Genomic DNA, 22,498 nt, shown 5'->3' with positions numbered 1-22,498 from the left:
CCTCTTTGGAGCTATATGATGTCCAGTCTTAAGAAATAGGTTATTGGGGAAGGGGGAGGAGGCAATCCCTATCTCTATCTCAGGTTCTGGTCAAATGACCTCTCCAAGAGTTCAGCAGGCCAGTCCAGTCAATTCTTCCTTAGCTCTTGTTCCTGGAAGTAGAATTATCTCCAAAGTTCTACCGCCCCGTCCTCCTCTCCTTCCTCCCCACCCCAAGACCCCCAGATCCTGTGCCATCAAATCAGACATATGGCAACTTTCTTTTAAAATTAAGACTTTTTTTTAATTAACGTGCGCCTTCGAGCTTGCCTGAGGGGGAGGGGTGGGGGGTTGCCCTGGGAGATACTCATTTGAGAGGGGATGGAGGGGCAGGAAAGAAACCAAACCACACCAGTATCTTGGGGGGGAGGGGGCAAGTAAAAAAAAAAAAAGATTCTCCACGCCATTGCAGGGGGCTTGGGGTGAGAGGAGGAGGTTTGGAGAAAGAAATCAAGAAGGGAACTCGAAAAATAACTCAAACTTAAAACACAAATGGAAAAAAAGGGGAAAAAAAATAAAACAAAAAACCCCCAGAGAGTCGCAAAGCTCACTCCTGCCTCCCGGGCTCGCCCCTTCGGTCCCTCTCGGGCTCCCTCTGCTTCCCGGCGCGGCGTCGGCGGGCGCGTCAGGCTGGGACGGCGGGGCCCCCCTCCCCCGGCCTGCTCGGAGGCCGGGCCCCGGTGTGCTGGCGGGGCGGGCCGGCCCGGGCCGGGGCCTCTAGGCCTGGCCGCCCTCCAGGCCGCTGTCCTTGGCCTGGGCCGCGATGTCGGCGTGGAGCGCGGCCTTGGCGTCCCGGGCCTCGGGGGGCCTGGGGTTGCCGGGCCGGCGGTGCTGGTAGCTGAAGTGGCGGCGGAAGCGGCGCTGCGGCGACTGCTGGCTGCGGATCCTCTTGCCCTTGTGGGCCTCCTTGTCGTCCTCCGGGCCCTCGGCGCGCGCCGTCGGGCCCCAGCGGCCGGCCCCGGCCCCGCGCAGGGGCGGCCTGGCCTCCCGGAGGCCCCCGCGGCGGCCCCCGCGGCCCTGCTCCCCGCCGGCCGCCAGCTCGGTGTCGGCGCCGTCGGCCGGGCCTCGCCTCAGCGCCAGGGCCACGTACTGGGCGCGGCGGGCCGAGGGCAGCGGGCAGGCCGGCCGCCGCGGGGCGCCGCTCTTCCAGGGCTCCGGCTCGGCGGCGGCGGCGGGCGGCGGGGCGCCGTCGGCGGGCCGCTCCCCGGGCCGGCTCTTGCGGGGGGCCTGCGGCGGGGGCCGGGCCGGGCCCCGCCGGTACTCGCTGCGGTCGGCCGCGTACTTGCTGCCCTGCACGGGCGCGCCCCCGGGCCCGGTGACGTTGGCCGCCTCCACGCCCTTCTCTCCCTCCACCACGTCGAACTCCACGGGCTCGCCGTCGCCCACGCTGCGGAGGTACTTGCGCGGGTTGTTCTTCTTGATGGCCGTCTGGTGGACGAAGACGTCTTCCTTGGTGTCGTCCCGGTTGATGAAGCCGTAGCCGTTCCGCACGTTGAACCACTTCACCGTGCCCCAGACCTTGGTGGCCAGCACCTTCTTCTCCCCCGACGGCGCCAGGCCGGGGGCCGCCTCGGGCCCTCTGCCTTCCGGGCCGGGCGGGGCCCCCTGCGGCCGGGGCTGGGCCGCGCCGGCGGCGGGGGAGGGGGCACTCTTCATGGCGGGCCCGGCCCCCCGCCCCAACCGTGGCCCAGTCGTCTGGTGGGGGTGGGGGGCGGCCGCTGAGGCCGCGAGGCTTCCCCGGGGTCCTTGTCTCCCACAGCCGGCGCGCCGATCCCGCTCAGCAACCTGACATCTTCTCTGGGCCCCGCCGGCCGCGGGGGGCTTTATAGGCCCGCGGACCCAATCGGGGAGACGCTCTCAAGGCCCAGAGTCAGGCGGGCGGCGATTGGCCGGCCCCGGGCCGGGTCACAATGGCGCGGATCTGGGCCTCTTGGACCCAGGGAGAGGGGGAGGGGATGGAATGCCCCCCCCCCAGACGCGCCTCCTGGGCCGGGCCGGGGCCTCCTGGGCCGGGCCGGGGCCTCCTGGGCCGGGCCCGCCCCGACGCAACCAGGCTCCCTGAAACTTAGGGAGAGGAGCTTCAGCGGAGCATCCCCCTCCTCTCCCTGACACTCACCTGGTGCGAAGCCAGGAACCTTCCCCTAGAAGATGGCATGAATCATCGTAGGCATCCTCACACTCAAGGGTAACAGTGTTGGTATTTGGTTGTCTTCAGGGACTTTCTTGGCAAATGGTCAACCCTTCTTTCTTCAGCTCATTTTACAGTTGAGGAAACTGAGGCAATAGAGACGTAAGTGATTGACTCGGGGTCATACAGTTAGTAGGTGTCCCAGGCCAGACTTGAATTCAGTTCTTCCTGACTCCACTGCACTTATTTATTGATGTTGCTTATTAATACCCCTTGGACATAATTGAATTGCGTGATCCTTAAACATTTTTGGTCTCAACACCCCTTTACACTCTTAAAAAATATTGCAGACTATCCTGAGAAAGAGCCCTCCTTTATGCAAGTTATATCTGTCGGTATTGATCATATTAGAAGATGAAAACATCTTAGTATTATTATTATGAAAAATAGTTTTAACCTCATAGACTTTCTGAAAGGGTACCATTGTTGGGGAAAACTTTATTGGATTCAGAGCTGGAAAAACCTTAGAAATAATCTAATTTAGTAGCTCTCAAAGTTTTTTGGTATAAGGGCCCCTTTACGCTCTTTAGAGCTTTCATTCATGTGGGTTGTCTATTCATTTTGATCATGTTAGAAGAAGAAAACTTTTTTGGTATAATGACCCCCTTTACACTCTCTAGCGTTTTCATTTATGTGCATTATCTATTCATATTGATCATGTTAGAAAATGAAAACTTTTTTGGTGTAAGGACAACCTTTATGCTCTTTAGAGCTTTCATTTATGTGGGTTGTCTATTCATATTGATCATATTAGAAAATGAAAACATTATGAAAATAGTTTTAACCTCAAGAACTCCCTTGAAAGGGTGGGTCTCAGGAGTCTCCAGATCACATGGTGAAAACTGCTTTGTTTTATAGAAAAGGAAACTAAGACTGAGAGAAAGTTTAAATAATTGTCCCATGGTCACATAAATAGTAAGGAGCAGGCTGAGACCTAATGACATATCTTTTATATCGAATTTGCTTTTTTTTGTTGTTGCCACACATCATATGGGATATTCATCCAGGTCAGACCCACTAACCTTATGGATGTCCGTCAAGATTCCATCCTGGACTCTCTTCTTTCTGTATACAACTTCACTCAGTGATCTCATCAATTCTCATGGATTTATTGCCATCTCTATGCTGATGATTCTCAGATCTCCTTATCTTGCCCCAACTTCTCTGCTGCCCTCTAGTCCCATATCTTCAACTACCTCTCAGACATTTTGAAGTGAATGTCCAGTAGACATCTAAAACTCAATGTATCTAAAACAGGACTATTTTTCTCCCTAAACTCTTCTCCTGTCTAAACTTTCCAATTACTGTTGAGTTTCACCATCTTCCCCAGTCCCCTAAGCTCCTCACTATCTCTCATCCCATTGTCCATATCCAAACTATTGCCACGACCTGTCGATTTGAAGCATCTTTCAAATGTTGTTTCTTCGCTCCTCTGCCCATTACCCACCATCATGGTACAGGGTCCCATCACCTAATACTTGAACTGTTGAAATCGCCTGCTGGTAGGTCTCCCTACCTCATTTCTCCTTACTTTTCCATCTACCTTTCATTCAGTCACCACCTTAAAACATCTGACAGTGTCACCCTGGGACTCAACAAACTCTAGTGTCTCCCTACTGCCTTCAGGAGTTTGGCTTTCAAAATCTTCATAACTTAACCCCTTCCCCACACACATTTCCTGTCTTCTTATACTTGTACCCCTCCATGTGAAGTATTTTTCAATTCAACCTTTCCATCTCTCAACTCAGGCATTTTCTTTGTCTGTCTTTCACCTCTGGAATGGTCTCCCATCCTCTTGCTTCCTTGCTTTCCTTCAAGTCCCAGCTTCAAGTCCTTTGCCAAACTTAATTCTAGTCCTTTCCTCTGTTAAGTATTTCCTTTTCATCCTGGTTAAAGCTTGCTATATGTTTTTGTTTGCATGCTGTTTCCCATTAGATTGTAAATTCCTTGATGACAAGGACTGTCTTTTGCCTTTCTTTATATCCCCAGCACTTAGCACAATGACTAGAAAGTTGTAGGAACTCAATAAATGTTTACTGACATTGACAAGATAGTGAATAAATAAAATGTGAGATTACTATAGAAGGAAAGTGCTGTTGGGGTGAGAATGGGAAAGAGGGACTAGGAAAGTCTTCACCAGAAGGTAGTGAACTGAATTTTAAGGAAATGAGGAATTTCTGGAAGTTTTGTAGTGAAGAGGGAGAGTATTGCTCAAGGTATGATGGACAACCTCTGCAAAGGCACAGGGACTGGAGACTGAATATCATCAAGGATTATCATTAATATAAGATAATAAATGTATAAAACTATATAATATACTGATACAATAGTGTTATTGACCATAGAGGCCAAAGAAGGATGAAATATGGGAAAATATATGGGAAAGATAGAAATGTACAGATTGTGAAGAATTAAAATGCCAGTCAGAGGCCTGTTTATTTGATACTAGAATCAATAGGGAGCCACTGGAGTTTACTAAGGAGAGTGACACAATTAGATCTGTGCTTTAGGAAAATTCACATCAACAACTGAGGAGGGCAGAGCCAAGATGGCGACAAGAATGGATCGGGTCTTAGGCGCTCTCTCATAAATTTTCAAAACTAAGGACTCTAACTAAATTTTTGAGAGACAGAACCCACAGAGGGAACCAGTGAGGCAGTGCTCCTACTCAAGGTAACCTGGAAAAGAGCAGAAAGGCTCTACTTCCCAGGGTTGGAGGGGTAGCCCTCCAGAGGGGTGGCCCCCCAGAGCAAAAGAACTTCAGCATCCTGGAGGCAGCCCCAGGGTGCTGGGAGCTGTGGCTCACAATAGCAGGGGAGGTTCCTGACCTATGCCCCAGGGAGCACCGGGCACAAATTGGGGGAACAGTGGGGGACATCTGCCAGAGTGAGCATATGAAGCCCATCCCTCAGGGCACACAGCAAGCAGCATGGCCACCACAGCCCAGATCCAGGAAACAGAAGCAGGCAGAGCAGGTAAGCAGGAGCCCCCAGGGCATGAGCCCATTGAACCTAGGGAGGGGAGTGAAGAAAGAGAGAGACTGCAGAGCTCTGCCCCTGGAACAGGATGCTGGGGCTCTGACCACATTCAGATCCTGATTGCAGTCTAAGCCCCCCTATAGAACAGCAGGGTCCCTTCCACCTTAGCCCTGTGTCAGAGGGGGCCACATATGGTCATTCACAGACCAGGAGGGAGGACAAAGCCTCAAACTGAGATCCTTCTGGGAGTGTCCCAAAAGCTCAGGAAGTACCCCAAAACTAGGCTCAGGCTGGAAAAATGAGCAAGCAGAGAAAAAACAGGAACACCATTGAGAAATACTTTGCCTGGGAGCCCAAGAAGGATCAAAACACTCAGTCTGAAGATGAAGAAACACAAGCTCCTGAATCTAAAGACTCCAAGAAAGAAATTGGGCTCAGGCTATGACAGAGCTCAAAAAAGACTTTGAAAATCAAATGAGGGAGTTAGAAGAAAAACTGGGAAAAGAAATGAGAGAGATGCAGGAAAAACATGAAAATGAAGGCAGCAACCTAGTCAAGGAAATCCAAAAAAAAAATGCTGAAGAAAATAGCATGCTAAAAACCAGCTTAGGTCAAATGGATAAAACAATTCAAAAAGTTATCGAGGAGAAGAATGCTTTAAAAAGCAAAATTGGCCAGATGGAAAAAGACATAAGAAAACTCTCTGAGGAAAACAAATCCTTCAAACAAAGAATAGAACTCATGGAGATTGATGAATTTACGAGAAATCAAGACTCAATACTTCAAAACCAAAACAATGAAAAATTAGAAGAAAATGTGAAACATCTCATTGAAAAAACAACTGATATGGAAAACAGATTAAGGAAAAATAATTTAAAAATTATTGGAATACCTGAAAGTCATGATCAGGAAAAGAGCCTTGACATCATTTTCAAAGAATTACTACCGGAAAATTGCCCTGATATCCTAGAAGCAGAGGGCAAAATAGAAATGGAGAGAATGCACCGATCCCCCCGAGAAAGAGATCCCCAAAAAACCAACCCCTAGGAATATTATAGCCAAGTTCCAGAACTCCCAAGTCAAAGAGAAAATATTGCAAGCAGCCAGAAGGACACAATTCAAGTACCGTGGAGCTGCAGTCAGGATCACACAGGACTTAGCAGCAACTACATTAAAAGCTCTTAGGGCTTGGAATATAATATACCAGAAGGCAAAAGAGCTTTGAATGCAACTGAGAATCAACTACCCAGCAAAAATGAATGTCCTCTTCCAGGGGAAAAAGATGGAACTTTTAATGAACTGAGGGAATTTCAAATGTTCCTGTTGGAATGGCCAGAGCTGAACAGAAGGTTTGATTTTCAGATACAGGACTCAGGTGAAGTATGGAGATTGGAGGAGAAGGGGAAAATATGAGGGACTCGATGATGAACTGCATGTATTCCTGCATAGAAAAATGACACTGATAATACTCATATGAACCTTGTCAGTTAATAGAGTGGGTAGAGGGTGCTTTTATAGTTGAAGCACAGGATAAAGCTGAATTTGAAGATAAAATAAGGTGTAAAAATGGAGTCAATAGAAAAAAGGGAAATGTAAAGGGAGAAAGTAAAAGGAGAGGGGGAATAGGCCAAGATATTTCATATAATAAGATTTTTCTTTATTACAATGAGCTATTGTAATGATATGGAAGGGGGGAAGGCAAGGGGGAATGAGGGAATCTTCGTTCTCATCAGAGGTGGCTAGGAGAGGAAACAGCATGTATATACTCAATGGGGTATAGGCATCTGGAGTAAGAAGGAGGGGGAATAGGGGGATGGGGGGGTGATGTGAGTGATGGAGGAGGGGATGGGCCATGGGGGTAGAGTGGTCAGATCTAACATTTTCTTTTTTACTTCTTGCAAGGGGCTGGGATTGGAAGGCCTGTCTGGGACCATAGGGTCAGGTGGATGCTGGGCCTAAGGGGTGTAGGGGGGCTCAGGGCCTCTTGGCCCCAGGGCCAGGTATCTGTCTGCTGTGCCACTCAGCTACCCTACAGCAGAGTCAGAGTGAAAGGAGAGAGAAAATATAGTACATGGTAGTGGAGAAATATGAAAGGAGGGAGTTGCGATCAGTAATGGCAATGGTGGAAAAATATGGAAGTAACTTTTGTGATGGACTTACTGTAAAGAATGTGTTCTACCCGCAACAGAGTTGTTGGTGTTGGAACAAAGACTGAAGCACATTTTGTATTATTATTATTTGGGGGTGGTGCAGGGCAGATGGGACTGGGTGGACTGCCTGGGGCCGCATAGTAGCGTGATTGTTGGGTGTCTGAGGCCGGATTTGGACCTGGGTGCTCCTGACTCAAGGGCCAGTGCTCTCTCCACCACCCGGCCACCCCTACTATTATTACTGTTTTATTTTATTTTGGGTCTTTTTTTCTTTTTTGTTTTTGGTTTTTGCAAGGCAGTGGGGTTGGGGTGGCTTGCATGTCACACAGCTGGGTGATTGTTGGGTGTATGGGGCTGGATGTGGGCTCAGGTGCTCATGGCTCCAGGGCTGGTGCTCTGTCCATTGCACCACCTGGCCATACCTACAATTAATTACTGTTTTTTTTTATTTTAATTTTTTTCCTCTTCCCTTTATTTTATTGCTCAAGTGAGTCTATATTTTTTGGGGAGAGGGGGTATTTTGTTTACTCTTAACCAAGAATATTTTATTAATGTATAAAAAACATTATTTGTACAAAATGAGAATAAATAAATATTAAATATAGAATCAAAAAAAAACAGCTGTGAAGGAGATGGTTTGGAGAGAGGAAGCACTTGAAGCAAGGAGACCCAATTAGGAGTTCACTGAAATTGTTCAAGTGAGAGGTGATTAGGGCTTAAATCAACTGAGGTACTAAATGTAGAGAGAAGGGAAGGGCACTTAGAAAAGAGCTGTTGTAATGTTAGAATAACAAGATTTGGTAACTTACTGAACAATGTAAGCAATATATTAAAAAGAAGAATCCAAGGTTAACACCAAAATTGGAAATCCGGTTAATTAGAAAGATGGTGTTGGTGCCCTAGAGAGTAATAGACAAATCCTTCAGGAGATTGGTTTTGTAGCAGGAAAAAATATGTGATCTGTTTTGGATACATTAACTGTGAGATACCTAAAGGATCCTCAGTGATACAGAGAGGGAAGGGATATGTCACAAGATTACAGAATGTAGTGACAAAACCTAAGATTCAAACTCAGATCCTCTGATTCTAATGTCCTTTCTACCTCACAATGTTGCTTGCTTTAGTCAAGGCTAGGGAAGAAGGTCATAGGATCAGAGACAGAACTGAAAGGAATTTTAGGGGCTCATCTAGTCCAACCTCCCTCATTTTTGCAAATAACAAAAGTGAGGTTCTCAAGAAGTTATTTTCCTATGTTCATGCAGTTAGTAAACTGAAAAGCTAGAATTTGAATCCATAGAAAAGATCAAATGACTCTCCAGTTACTTTGGACTAACTGGGGACGGTAAGCACAGGAACTTTAGTGCCCCCTACTCCTTGGTCCTTTTTCCTTCTCTGAGCCTAGATTCCTCTGGTTTCTCTTCTGACTTCCTCCAGTCTCCAAGTATCTCAAATGTTTTCACTAGAATTCTAGCTGAGTAAGGCTCCCCAGGTTTTAAAGTATTATAGCTTTTTAAGAAATAGCCTTTGAGCTTGTTCTTTTGGACAGACCCAATGATAGAAAGCCTCTTGAATCATTATTCACATTTCTTTTCTCTCAGGTGCTGAAACCCTATACTGTAATTCAAAAGACCCTTGACTAACCCTTTTCTCCCTTAGGTCCCTTAATTTCCATTCCTAGATGTTAACTCAAGTGACTTCAAATTCACTTTCTTCTTTATCAATCAAGGGCAGCCTCTCTACCACTCTGACTCTACTCCAACTCAACCCTGTCTGTCCAACTTTCATCACCTCCCACTGGGAAGATACATATATACCTTCTTTAAGGTTGCCTTTGTTTCCCATGCTCACCTGGGTCCTGGACCAGACCATGCTTGAAGAGGTCACAAAATAGTACCAGAAATACCATTAGTTTGAGCTTTTAGTTGAAGCTAGGTAATATAATGGTTTAGTGATTTAGTTTGGATTGAGGAAAATCTGAGTTCAAATACTACCTTAGACATTTACAACCTGCTTGACTCTGGGCAAATCACTCAACCCTCTTAGCCTCGATTTTTCCAAATCTGTGAAATGAGGATATCATTATCTAACCCTCAGGGTTAATTGTAAGGATCAAGTGAGATAATATATGTTCATTATTTTACTAACTTTAAAGTACTATATAAGTGATGGCTACTACTATTATTATCATTTTTATTATTAACAAATATCAATGGTTAGAGGGATATGATTCGTCAGTATCTAGAAGCATGCCTACCACAAGGAGGAAAACTCATCGGGAAAATGGGAGCTAGAAGGAAACTGGGGGAATCAAAAGATCCCATGTTTCCCCAAAAGCTAATCTAGAAACCAGGACTAGTCTGCAAAGGAAAACAGGTACACAAAATGTTAACTACTAAAGGTTCTTCCTTCTTAAAAGCTATCACACTGCCAAAGTGAGCCCCCTTCCTCCTCTTCTTCTAATTCCTTTTTACTTCTTGTTCTTCAAATCCAGATCCTGATGCCAATACTCTGAGCCTCTAGGAATCACAGTCCTCAGAATATGAAAGGTAGAGGAGTTCATGGTAGAATCTGGGGTGTGGGAAACATTGCTGTGGTCTTTACAGAATGGGAAAGTGAGACCTGGAGAAGGAAAGACCTAGGCCCAGGGTTAACCAGCCAGGACCCAAACCATTTCATATCCCTTTCTCTCTACAGTAGTAATATAACCAGTCCAACCATAGCTGTATGACCTTACTTGGCCTCTTTGGCCTCAGTTTCCTCAACTGTAAAATGGACATCATCATACAAGGTTGATATACCTCATAGGATTGTTGTTGTGAGGCACATATTTTATGTGCCTTCCAGTGCTGTGGAATTATGAGCTATTATTATTACAATGGCTGAAGAATAAACTGGGCAAGCTCTGGGAAGCCCATCCCCTTCCTCCTTTTCCCAGTTGTCTACCAGGGGAAACACTGAGAATGCATGGGGATGGGCTATTTTGAGATGAGCTCATGGCCCAGGGAGGATGTCTGGGAGGAGGCCTGGTGTAGCTGGGAGGGTGGGGTGCTGTGGGAACTCTCCTTCCAGCCTCCTCCCGCCTGACCCTGCCCAGTATTTGGCTGGACATGGCTGTGTGGGACTGACAGAATCGTAAAGGGGCTTGTCAGCTTCAAGTTGGAGGGGCGAACTCCACCCAAAGAGGAAGGAGCAAAAGAGGCCCTGGGACAGACAAGGAAAGGCCAAGGGCCTGGGTACTTCTCTGTTGACTTCAGCCAGATCACAGAGGCCACGGGACCATGTGCTGGACACTAATTGGCCCTGGAACCAGGTGACCACTGCAAATATGCCTTTGAGATGGGGTCCACAGGACAGAGTAATCTGGAGGCTTCTTCCATAATAACCTCCACTGAATCCAATTCAGGGTGGTTTTAATAAGGTCCTATTTTGTGTACAAGCTGGCAATCGGTTCCACACAAGGGAGATTCCATCATTACCCCCTGGGAATCCCTCAGGTGAGTACAGAAGAAGACAAGGTTCCCTAAGTAACATGACAAAAGACCCAAGCTGTGTGATTCAGAAAGTGGCTTCTGTACAATGTCATCATAGAGTTAGTGAGGATTGGGATAGTATATTGTACCATATTGTACTAAATGTTGGAATACAAACAAAAGGAAAAGGCAGTCCCTGCCCTCAAGGAGAGTGTGATCTTAAAAAAAGGGAGACAACATGTAAACAACTAGGACAGAATAAACTGGAGATAATCAATAGATGACCCTAACACTAAATGAGCTCAATATAAGGAGATTTCCTGCAAGATATGGGCACAAAATGAGACCTGGAAAACCAAGATTTATAGATGAAAATGTGGGGTGGGAGCATTCCAAACAAGAACAAAAAATAAAGGCACTGTGATGAATGGAAGTGTTCCTGAACTTAGTGTAAAGAGGACTTGGGTTTGAATTCTAGGAATTTGTGATAGGCAGCTAGGTTGCACAGTGGCCTTGGAGTCAAAAGGACAGGAGTTCAAATCCAACCTCAGAGACGTGACACTACCTAGCTATGTCACTTTGGGCAAATCACTTAACCTTGATTGCCTCACATCCAGGGCCATCTTCAGTTGCCCCAATTCATATCTAGTACCAGACCCAGATGGTTCCAGAGGAGAAAGTGAGGCTGGTGATTTAGCACAGCAACTCCTCTCTCAAAGCCAATTCATGGGCTTGTCATGGCATCACCTCCTTGATGTCATGGTCATCCTCCAGAACAAAGGACAAATATCATCAGATAGGCAGATAGACAGCAAGGATGGAAGGGAGAAATGAAAGAAGAAAAAAAATAGATGGAAGTTGGATGTCTAAATAAAGTATTTTCCAAGTGCTTACTATACCTTAAATGGATTAAAAGTACAAACAAAAACAAACAACTCCCTCCAGAAACTTATACTATAGTGGGGGAAGCTGGCTGCTCACAGGTAGACAAGACACTTAGGATTTGGGATAGAAGTGATCCCAAATGGCCAAGTCTCTCTCTTTTTTTTTTAGGTTTTTGCAAGGCAAATGGGGTTAAGTGGCTTGCCCAAGGCCACACAGCTAGGTAATTATTAAGTGTCTGAGATCGGATTTGAATCCAGGTACTCCTGACTCCAAGGCTGGTGCTTTATCCACTGTGCCACCTAGCCGCCCCCCAAGTCCCCTCTTGAAGTGGCAGTGCCAGTCAGGAGATCACCAGTCAGACTGACTCTTGGCAAGGACCTTAAGTCTTCTGAACCTCCCTCATACTTAAACAAGAATCCCCTGGATAATATTTTCAAGCAGTGCACTTATCCAGCTTTTGACTAAAGACTTCCAGTATGATCTTCAGTTACAGACTAAGCAACTAGGTGGCTCAGTGGATGCTGAATGGGAAAAAGGGAATTTAAATCCTTAAAAATTAGTTGTGTCACTCTGGGCAAATCCCTTAACTTCACTCAGTTTCTTCATCTATAAAATGAGGATCATAATAGTGCCCCCCCTCAGGATAGTTGTGGGATTAAATGAACTAATAAAGTGATGATAGATCAATAGATCAATAAATAGGTAGATAAGTAGATAATTAGATAGCATGACATACATTATACTTTTATAAACCATTTAGATTTTACATTCATAAAGCATTTCACTTGGTATTCATCATTTTATCTTCTTTAAAACGGGTTTGGACAAGATTATCTCTTAGGTTCTTTCTTCTGACAAAGGACCTTGGGAAGGGGCTCTTATATTTCCACAAGTCCATAGAACAATCAGAAATCCACACTCTCCCCTAGGAGGATTCAGACTGTCATTCAAGAGGCCCCATCAAGTCACCTGGTGGGTCCCAGAGTCACAGGCTGACTCAGTGACATGAGTAGAAGCACATCTCATGTCTCTCCCATCTGCATGGACCCCATCTGCAATTTTATTTCCTTTCCTAGATGTATAGACTGCAATACATAGAGTCCTGTCCTAGGAGAGGTGAGAATAAGTTTCAATTCTGGTATCAGATGATCTTGGGCAAATCATTTGCCCATTTGGGGGCCTTAGTTTTTATTCTCTTAATGTAAATAGGTTGGGTTAGAAGGCCATTAAAATGACCACCAACTGTGGCATTCTAGAACTTTATGACTTGTCTCCAGGTGTCACATAGTGAGTTAGTCATCTTGCAACACCATACACAAGCTCTTCTCCTCATCTAGACTTAGTTCTGGTCACAGATTCTTTAAGTTAGAAGTCATGTGGAAAGTCATCTGGGCTCAGACCCATGAATAACCAAAAAAGGAACCCTTTGTCCAATATTCTAGAAAGGTGGTAGTTTCAATTTCTGCTTGTCCACTATGGGGTAGTTCTTTTTTAGAGAGATCTTTTTTCTGTTGAGCCCCAGTTTGGCTTTCTATAATTTTCTCTCATTGGTTTCAGTTCAGCCTTCACCTCCATAACACAAGTAAAATGATTTCTTTTACAAATGATGAAAGTGAGGTCTAGAGAGGTTGAGCAATCTTGCCCAAGATGATATACATAAGGAACAAGTAGTAGAAATAGATTTTGAATCCAAGTGTCCTATCTCTACATGCAAAACTCTTTCTACGATACCACAGGTCCCTTTTTTTTTAAGAGAACAGAAAAACAGGAAAGAGTTGCTAAGTGTGGTGAGTTTCATGGAGAGCCAGAATGGTGTTGGGGAGGGGAAGAGTTATCCATGGTTTAATTTGACTGCTGTGGTAAGATCTTGACTAAACACTCTGGAGAGAAACAGGAAGACAGAACAATCTGTCATCTTGGGAAACCCCAAACCTTACTGGAGAAATAGGACTCACAGGAAACCACATGAACAAGATTGTAAGTGTTAGGTTGCATGGTCCAGTTGGAAGGACAGTAGGATCTTGGAGAAGAGAGAGATCATTGTGGAATGGGACTATTCTATAAAGACTTTCTGGGAAGGAGGAAATACCTTTGCAATGGAGAGTTTTGATTTGGCAATAGGACATCTTGGGTAAAGGGGAGGAGGACACAGCTTCAGAGTTTTTGTAGCATTGACAGCCAGAAGGAATCTCAAAGATCATCTGATCCAATTGTCATCTTTAAAATCTAATATAAATAGCACTTAAAATTTGCAAAATATTTTCTATATATATTTAACCATTAAGACATAGACTTAGATAGAAATCTTCTTCTCCTTCTTGACAAGTTGACATCCAACTTTTGAATATGTCCTACAATTTACTACCTTTCTAAGCAGTCCATTCCCCATTATGGCTACTCTAATTGTCAGATGATGCCTCCTTTTATGGAGCCAAAATCTTCCCCTGTACAATGCCCACTCCCTGTTCCCATGCTCTGGATCCAAGCAAAGTGATCCAAACTCTCCTTTTCTATTGGCCACCCTTTATATATCCGAAATCAATTATCATGCCTTTCCTAAGGCTTCTCTTCTCCAAGCTAAATGTCTCCGGTATTCATAGTGGTTCTTATTTTGCCTAGTGCCTCCTGTCATATTGGAAACCCTCTTCTAGAGACACACTGTATGATCTGCCTGGGGCAGGGAACTCTCATTCAGATTACTGCTTCTTTTTAATTGAACCTTTTTTTTAATTAGAAAAATGTTTGTATCTTTTGTTTTTCCATCACCTAAAATTCTCTGTTTCTCTGACCCTCCCAGAGATCCATGCCATGGTAAAAAGAATTTCTTTTAAAAGAAAAAAAATAATCAAAACTGAGTAATACATTTTAAAAATCTTGAAAATAATCTTCCATGTCCATGGACCTCCAACTTCTGCAAAGGGATGCAGAAAGTGTCTTCTCATATCTCCTCTTTAAGGCCAAACTCATTTTCCATCATTTTGCAATAATCAGATTTGTTTGGTTCTCCATCATTTTGCAACAGTCAAATTTGTTTTTTTTGTGGTAGTTATTGTTTCCATATACTCTATTGTAGTCATATACACATGTTGTAGTCAAGTCATTCCCTTGGCTAGGCTTCCTCCAGCTCTCATGAATCACTTCCTGCTTCTCTATAGTCATTATATTTGTCATTTCTAACAGCCCAGGAATATTTCATTACATTCATGTCTTACCATTTGTTCAGCCATTCCCCATTCGAAGAGCATCTACTTTATTTCCAATCCTTCGATAACAATAAAAAAGTGCCTCTATAAATATTTTGATGTATATGGAAGCCTTCTTTTGGTCAATAATCTCATTGGATCACTTAGCAGTGAAATCTCCAGGTTAAAGTGTATGAATATTTTAGTCACTTTATTTGGGAAACCAGAGCATATTTGGGTATGCTTAATTTGACTAACATGAAGGAACACTTGAAGAGCCTTTGGGTCATGTCTAGAATGACTAACCTGGAGGCCTTAACATATGGGTAGGGGAAAGTCTCCTTTGATTAGTTGCTTGCTTTTCTTTCTTCTATGTCCAGAGGACAACATCTCAGTTTACCCACAATGAGAATATCATGAACAAGACTTAACCAATATGGGAAGGACTTGCCGTTTCCTGCTCCCTCTCTTTTACCTCTGATCTCATAAATAAGCCTGGGGGTGTTTGTTTTTATTTGGGGTGTTGGGAGATGATCCCCAGGGACCAGGATCTCCAGCCAGGATTGCATATGGGATGATGCAGCCACTCTTGGAAGCCCCAAGAAGCCAGGGTTCCTGGGGCTTGAGTCCAACTGGAATTTTGAATTTGAAATTGGGACTATGCTCCATAGCCACTGAGGCCTTCAGGCAGTGGGGCGGCCAAACTTGTGCTATATTTGCATAATTCCAAATTGATTTCCAAATAATTGTACTGATTCACAGTTCTTCCAACAGTGAATTTAGTATGTCTATTTTTAAGGGAGTTTTTCTCATTGAGAAGCAGAGAGACGGCCTGGTTTAATAAATGAAAAAAAGGAGACCTTGAATCAAAAGATCTGAATTAAAATGCCAGCCCTGCCACCTTGGCTAAATAATTTCACCTACCTAGGCCCTAATTTCCTCATCTGTAAAATGGGGACAACTATCTTTACTTTCCCTACTTCAGAAAGTGGTTGGGGAAAAAAGTACTTCATAAACCTCCCAGCACCACAGAAATAGAAGTGTTATGATTATCATTATTATTATCATTATTATTGAGCCCAGGCCCCAGCAACCCTGGCCAGACACTGCTGGAAGAAGTCCTGTCTTGTTAAACAAGGTGATGACGGCATATGTGTGTGCTGGTGGGTCCCTTCCCCAGCCCCTCGGCCTCTCCCTGGAGCTGGAAGAGCTCAAGATATGGAGAGCCCAGCCATAATCACCCAATTATTATTCCATTCCATGGCAACAAGCTGGAAATGCAGTGGGCTGCCCGCGTTTATGTTCCTAAACTTCCAGCCAAGGCAAACTCAGCTTACCCATGGGAGAGTCCCCCTCCCCGACTATCCCCACTCTGAGAAACTCAGGCCCATTACCTAATTATGGCCAGGATCCACCCGCCAGCCACTTCTGAGCTGCCAGTGTTATCTGGTAGCACCTTCTGAAGGGGCACTTCCCCCTGGACCTCAGGGTCAGGGGCCAAGATGTCCCACATACCATGCGGAAGGATTCCATTATGGGGGTCAAGAGTGGGGAGCCCTGACCATAGGAAAAGGTTGAAACTGGAAGGGGAAGGAACTGTCAGGAAGATTAGAGGGTGAAGTTTAGAGATGGAGGTCTGAGCCTGGGAGGATGAGAATAAGGAGGAGGAAGATCATGGAACATCTCCAACTGAACATCTAACCTGGAGACTTGAAAAGTATGATGGAGGTAAGGATAAAGGTCAGCCTTGAGCTTCCAGCCTCCATCCATGGGGTGACTGAACCACTGGATGCTGCCACAGAGGGTGGTGGTTGTGGAGGGGTTAAGTGACTTGCCCAGGGTAACAAAACTCACAGATGAGTTTTCCTGAACTCCAGACCCCTAGCTCTATCTACTTACTGCTCCACCCAGCTCTGTCCCATCCCGGCCATATATATGCTAAGCACTTAATAGAGGTTATTATTCATATTATCAAATTCTATCCATTTACTATATTCATATTCTATTCATAGTCTCAAGGGAAAATCTTACTTGAGACTGATGTAGTCAGATGAAGGCAGGTCAGAATTTGGGAAGGAAGAGAGGAAATAGGGCCAGAAGAAATTCCTGCTTGGAGCAAGAGGCCCAGGATTTGGAGCAGTGGAATTTATTGGGTCCTGCATGTAGAAGGGATTTGAATGCTAGGAAATGGATTTATTCCTTAGACACACTAATAACACCAATGCTTTTAGAAAAGAGTGTTCAAGGTCCTAGTGCCTCCACATCAATGGCCACTACTCTACCTCAATCGCTCTTTGCCTCTTACCTGAATTACTGCAATGTAATATCCTAATGTGTCCACCCACCCCGACTCTCCACCCTCTCCAATCCATCATTCACACAGCTGCCTAAATATTCAACATCTGACTGTACCACTCCCTTGTTTAATAAAATTCCAGTGGCTCCTATTTACCCTCCAATATTAAATACAAAATGCTGTTTGTCATCTAATGGAGACAGTTGAAAGAGCACTGGACCTGCAGTCAGGAAGATGAAGTTCAAATCCAGACTCAGAAACTTAATTGTGTGACCCTGGATGATTCCCTTAACTTCTACCTCAGTTTCCTCATTTTCTCTTCCAGGATTTTGTGAGGATCAAATGAGATAATTTGCAAAATGTTTTGCCAAGTTTAAAGTCCCATGCAATTCTTCACTAGCTATTATTGTTTAAAATCCTCAGCCTGGCTCCAACCCAACTTTCCAGACTCATTACTTTCCTTCATACTCTTGCAGATCTCGCCATATTGCCCTTCTTCCTGTTCTTCACACAGGCTTTTCCATGTCCCATTGTCTTGCCCTTGCCCAGTAGTGTTCCTCACCTCTCACTCTGAAGTCCCTGCTTTCCTCCAAATCTCAGTTCCCATTTGATCCCTCCAGGTCCCTTTTCCTGATTTCCCACAGCTGCCAGTGCTTCTCTCTCCACAAAATTATCTTTTATTTTCTATTCATACTTATCTATGTACATGTTGTCTCCTCCTAAAGACTGTAACTCCTTGAGGGCAAAGACCTCCTTTTAAGTCTTCATGTCCTCTAGCACTAGTCCTTGGCAAAGGGCAGAAACTTAATAAATGTTTATGGATTTGGGAGAACAGGAAATCTATGACTTTGGGAAAATCACTTAGCTGTCTGCACCTCAGTTTTCCTCTTCTAAAATGAGTGGACTGGACTGGAAGATCTACATTTCATGAACCTGTATTTAATTAAAATATTTTAGCATGATAATTATAGCTCAACTTTTCCTATCACTTTTGAGTTTATAAAATACTTTCCTTAAAACAACCCAAAGGGGCAGCTAGATAGCCCCATGAATCGAACATGGGCCCTGGGGTCAGGAGGATCTGAGTTCAAATCTTGCCTCAAACTTTTTCTGTGTGACCATGAACAAGTCCCTTAGCTCTGTTCTCCTCAGTTTCCTCACCTGTAAAATGAACTGAAAAAGGAAATGGCAAACTACTCAAGTATCTTTGCCAAGAAAACCCCAAATGGAGTCAACTTAGAGTCTGACAGAACCAAAAGATGACTGAACAAATAAAAAATAAAATATTGTATGATCTCCGCAATCAAGATAATCTTCCTGATGCAAAAAGCTGTCCAAGTTCCTCTTCTCTTTCTATAACACTGTTGGGTATCTGTCTAATCTGACTAATGTTCAGTCTGAATAGGATGGAAAGACCCTAGTCAGTAAGCTTTTTTTTCCCTTAGATTACATCCTTTTTTTTTTTACCCTTCCTGTTGTCTTTTAAATTTTATTTTTTTAAAAATTAGCAAACATTTATCTTCTTTCCTCTGGATCAAGGGCTTTCTGACTTGTCTATTCCTATTGGTGCATTCCTTCCAAGGTGACCTCCATTCTGGGACTCAGCAAAGGCCAAACATGTTTCATTCCTCTCCTGGCTGTGCTTCTAACTCTCCTGACTTTCTCAGCAGATGACCTCAAGGTACCTTCTCAAGCCTTTTGCCTTTACCTCTTCAGTTCCCTTATAATCAGAATGTAAACTTCTTGAGGGCAGAGACTGTCTTTTTGCTCATAATTACATTCTCAGCCGTTAACACTATGTTGAGAATGTTATAATAGCAGGTTGCCAGCCTGTTCCTTGTTGTCTTTCTGCTCTCCCAATTCTTGACCTAATTGAAATAAAAAAAAAAAAACCCTTGGAAGAAATATGTCAAGTCAAATAAATCAAATTCCCACCTTAGCCATATAAAACTTTATGTTTCATCCTGCATCTCCTGGGGTGGTTTCGATATAATGTTACGACTGGTAAGTCATTTGTTACTTGTATTTTATTCTTCCATTTCTTCCCCTCTTTTTAGACCAGCACTGACCCTGGTTCTTCATAGGACTTGGAGGAATTGTTTGTTATTTATCCCTGACCTTTTTTTTAATTTATAATGGGTTTTCTGGGCACTCTATTGGCCAGTAGACTCCAGTGTTGATGCCCTGGTAGTCTATCTTCTTGGACACAGCTAAATAATTCATTTATGACCCTGAAGCCCTTACTGGCCCTTGCCCTTTAGAAGGATCACCTGATTACAACAAAGTAACTCTTTTATTGGATTTGCTAAATCTTCCTTACTAAGATTCCTTAATAGAAATGCTTCCATCAGGATAGAAAATGGGATAAGAAAGCTGACAACAGAAGGTCCCAGTGAAAATTCCCATGTCACCTACAATAAGATGGCCAGCATGGGCAGGCAGGAGAAACAATTTTCATGATGCAAAATTGAGAAAATTCCCCTAGGGAAGATGAGATATACTATTGGAGCATTTTGAAGGACATCCTAAGACAAGGGGTAAGCTCTGACAGAGTGGATGTCTTAGTGCAGGATCTGGAAGGGGCCTTTTGGGGAAGAACAAAAGTAGGATCTTGTAGAAAGAGCATTGGTCTTGGTGTCTCAAGTTTCCATTCTGACTTTAATACTTGCCGGCTAAGTACCCCACCCTTCTGACCCTTAGTTTCCTTAAATATGAACTAGAAAACATTTGCCCTAAATTCTTTTTTTGTTTGTTTGGGGTTTTTTTTTGGCAAGGCAATAGGGTTAAATGACTTGCCCAAGGTTGCACAGCTATGTAATTAAGTGAATGACGCTGGATTTGAACTCAGATCCTAATGATTCCAGGGCCAGTGTTCTATTCACTGCACCACTTTGCTGCTCCTTGACCTAAATTCTAAAATTGTAAGAATCAGCTAAGAAAATACAGGTAAATACACTTAGAAATCATAATGAGCAATATAAATATAACTTGGGGCTCAAGCCATTTTGAATTAGACTTTGCTCTAACAATCTCTCAATGACTGCCCCTCAAGTAAGCATGGAACACTGAGTAATCATTCTCTGCTATTATGGAGAGTCTTATGCAAATAGCCTAGAGTCCCAGGTTACATAAGTGTCTGCCAGACTCTTCTTGCCCAAGAAAGACTTGGGCAGACTCCACTTAACAATAGTTATATGACTGTTTAACCTCACTGAGCCTCAACCATTCTCTTAAGTCTGTGGTTCTAACCTTTCATGTGTCCTAGATCACTCTGGCACTCTGGTGAAACCTTTGGACCCTGACTCTGAATCATATTTTTAGATAAAACATACAGGATTATAAAGTAAACTATATTAAAATATAGCTATCAAAATGTTTTAAAATGCAATTTCATTGACTTCATGTTAAAAACCTCTGCTCTAAAGCTATCTACTAAATCATGGATGGATTGGAGTGAAGGGTATGCTGGTAAACGTTTAACAACCAGTTCATACAACACATTTTTTATTTAAAAAAATTTTTAAATAATGTTTCAATTTTTACCCATTTACATATTAAAATAATTTTAAAACATTTTTAAAGAAAGATTTTATTTTGAGTTTTACAATTTTCCCCCCATTCTTGCTTCCCTCCCCCCCACCTCACCCCACAGGAGGCATTCTGTTAGTGTTTACATTGGTTCCATGTTATATACATTGATCTCAGTTGAATGTGATGACAGAAATCATATCCTTAAGAAAGAAAAATAAAGTATAAGATAGTAAAATTACATAATATAACATTTTCTAATTTGACGATAATAGTCTTTGGTCTTTGTTTAAAGTCCATAAGTCTTTCTCTGGATACAGATGGTATTCTCCATTGAAGATAGCTCAAAATTGTCCCTGGTTGTTTCATTGGAGGGATGAGCAAGTCCATCAGGGTTGATCATCACCCCCATGTTGCTGTTAGGGTGTACAGTGTTTTTCTGCTTCTGCTCATCTCACTCAGCATTGGCTCATGCAAATCTTTCCAGTCTTCTCTGAATTCCCATCCCTCCTGGTTTCTAATAGAACAATAGTGTTCCATGACATACATATACCACAGTTTGTTAAGCCATTCCCCAATTGAAGGACATTCACTTAATTTCCAATTTTTTGTCACCACAAACAGTAAAACATTTTTTAAAATTTTGTCTTCCAAATCCTATCCCTCCCTCCCTCCCCTCCTCCTTCCCTGAGATTGTAAACAATCTAATATAGAATATACATGTGAAATAATGTAAAATAGTTCTATATTAGTAATTTACAACACATTTTGAAGTTGAACCTGCATTATTAACATTTTATCCTTAAGAGTAGATAATCTACAGATTTTAATTTAAAATTTTAATTAAAATCAAGCCCATAATTTAAGCATTTATTGATTTTCAAATTGCCAGATGTGAGCTGGCTCCAGCAGTCTAGAGTTGCAATCTATAGCAGTGGAAGGAATTCTCCTACCAATGAATAAAAATCTTTGATGGTGTTTAAGTTAGGGCATGTACTTGTGAGTAATAAAGTTGCATTCTTAAATCTATAATTCAGTGAGTTTTATTTTCATTTTAATAACTTAAGTCATATCTTCTTTTCAGGCTTAATTCTCTATTTATGTATTTTAAACTAGCTTGTCAGTTCCTAGGTTCAGTATAGACATTTTCCCCTCACCTAACACAGAATCTGGAGCAGGATAAAAGTGGAAAGGATACATGTGGGTGAAGTTGCTCATAATCAGAAAACAGATAATCCAAAATAAATCATAGGGAAGTATTTTCCATTTGACTTCATTTTGTGCATTTCTTTGTGAGGTTTCTTTTGGAGAAGGAGGATGTGGACTCTAAACATGAAGTTTTCCTCCTTTTCCCCATATGGGCACTTTTCTAGTTAGCTGCACTATCATCATTCTATTGTCTAATTTGGTGCTTTCTTTCTTCTTTGTTGCTTGGTTCTCTGGGGACTGACCTGAGTCTGGGAATTTACTTAGACAGCAAAAGTTCTTCATAACCCAGGGCTGTCTCTGATGAGAATGCTGATTAGAGCAAGGTTTCCTTAAATTTTCTTGTGGTTATACTCTGATTATAGAATCCTAGTGGTAGAGCTAGAAGGTACCTGGGAGGCTATCTGGTCCAACCCTCTCCTCCTCCCCTATTATACCCTTGAAGAAAACTTAAGTAATTAGCTCAAATCTACACAGCTAATTATAAGAGCTAAGATTTAAACCTAGGTTTCCTCCTTCCAGAGCCAGTGCCCTTTCCCCTGTAGCAGGTCACCTCCTAAATTCTGGTGATAGTAA

General features: G+C 43.4%; 1 protein-coding gene across 1 annotated transcript; it reads right to left on the bottom strand.

Moving 5' to 3' along the window:
* Positions 1 to 667: 667 nt before the first annotated feature.
* Positions 668 to 1,867, bottom strand: LOC141494910 (uncharacterized). The gene has a single exon (XM_074196037.1). It carries the CDS (start codon positions 1,693 to 1,695, stop codon positions 757 to 759), a length of 939 nt encoding a protein of 312 aa, XP_074052138.1. The 5' UTR covers positions 1,696 to 1,867; the 3' UTR covers positions 668 to 756.
* Positions 1,868 to 22,498: the final 20,631 nt, after the last annotated feature.

Source organism: Macrotis lagotis, chromosome 8 (genome assembly GCF_037893015.1).
Source record: "Macrotis lagotis isolate mMagLag1 chromosome 8, bilby.v1.9.chrom.fasta, whole genome shotgun sequence".
Lineage (NCBI taxonomy): Eukaryota > Metazoa > Chordata > Mammalia > Peramelemorphia > Peramelidae > Macrotis > Macrotis lagotis.
Note: the sequence above shows the minus strand (reverse complement) of the source record. Positions and strands in the feature narration are given on the sequence as shown.

Excerpts from the sequence above, each read along its gene's own strand:
- LOC141494910 (XM_074196037.1), bottom strand. The coding sequence starts at position 1,695 with ATGAAGAGTGCCCCCTCCCCCGCCGCCGGCGCGGCCCAGCCCCGGCCG.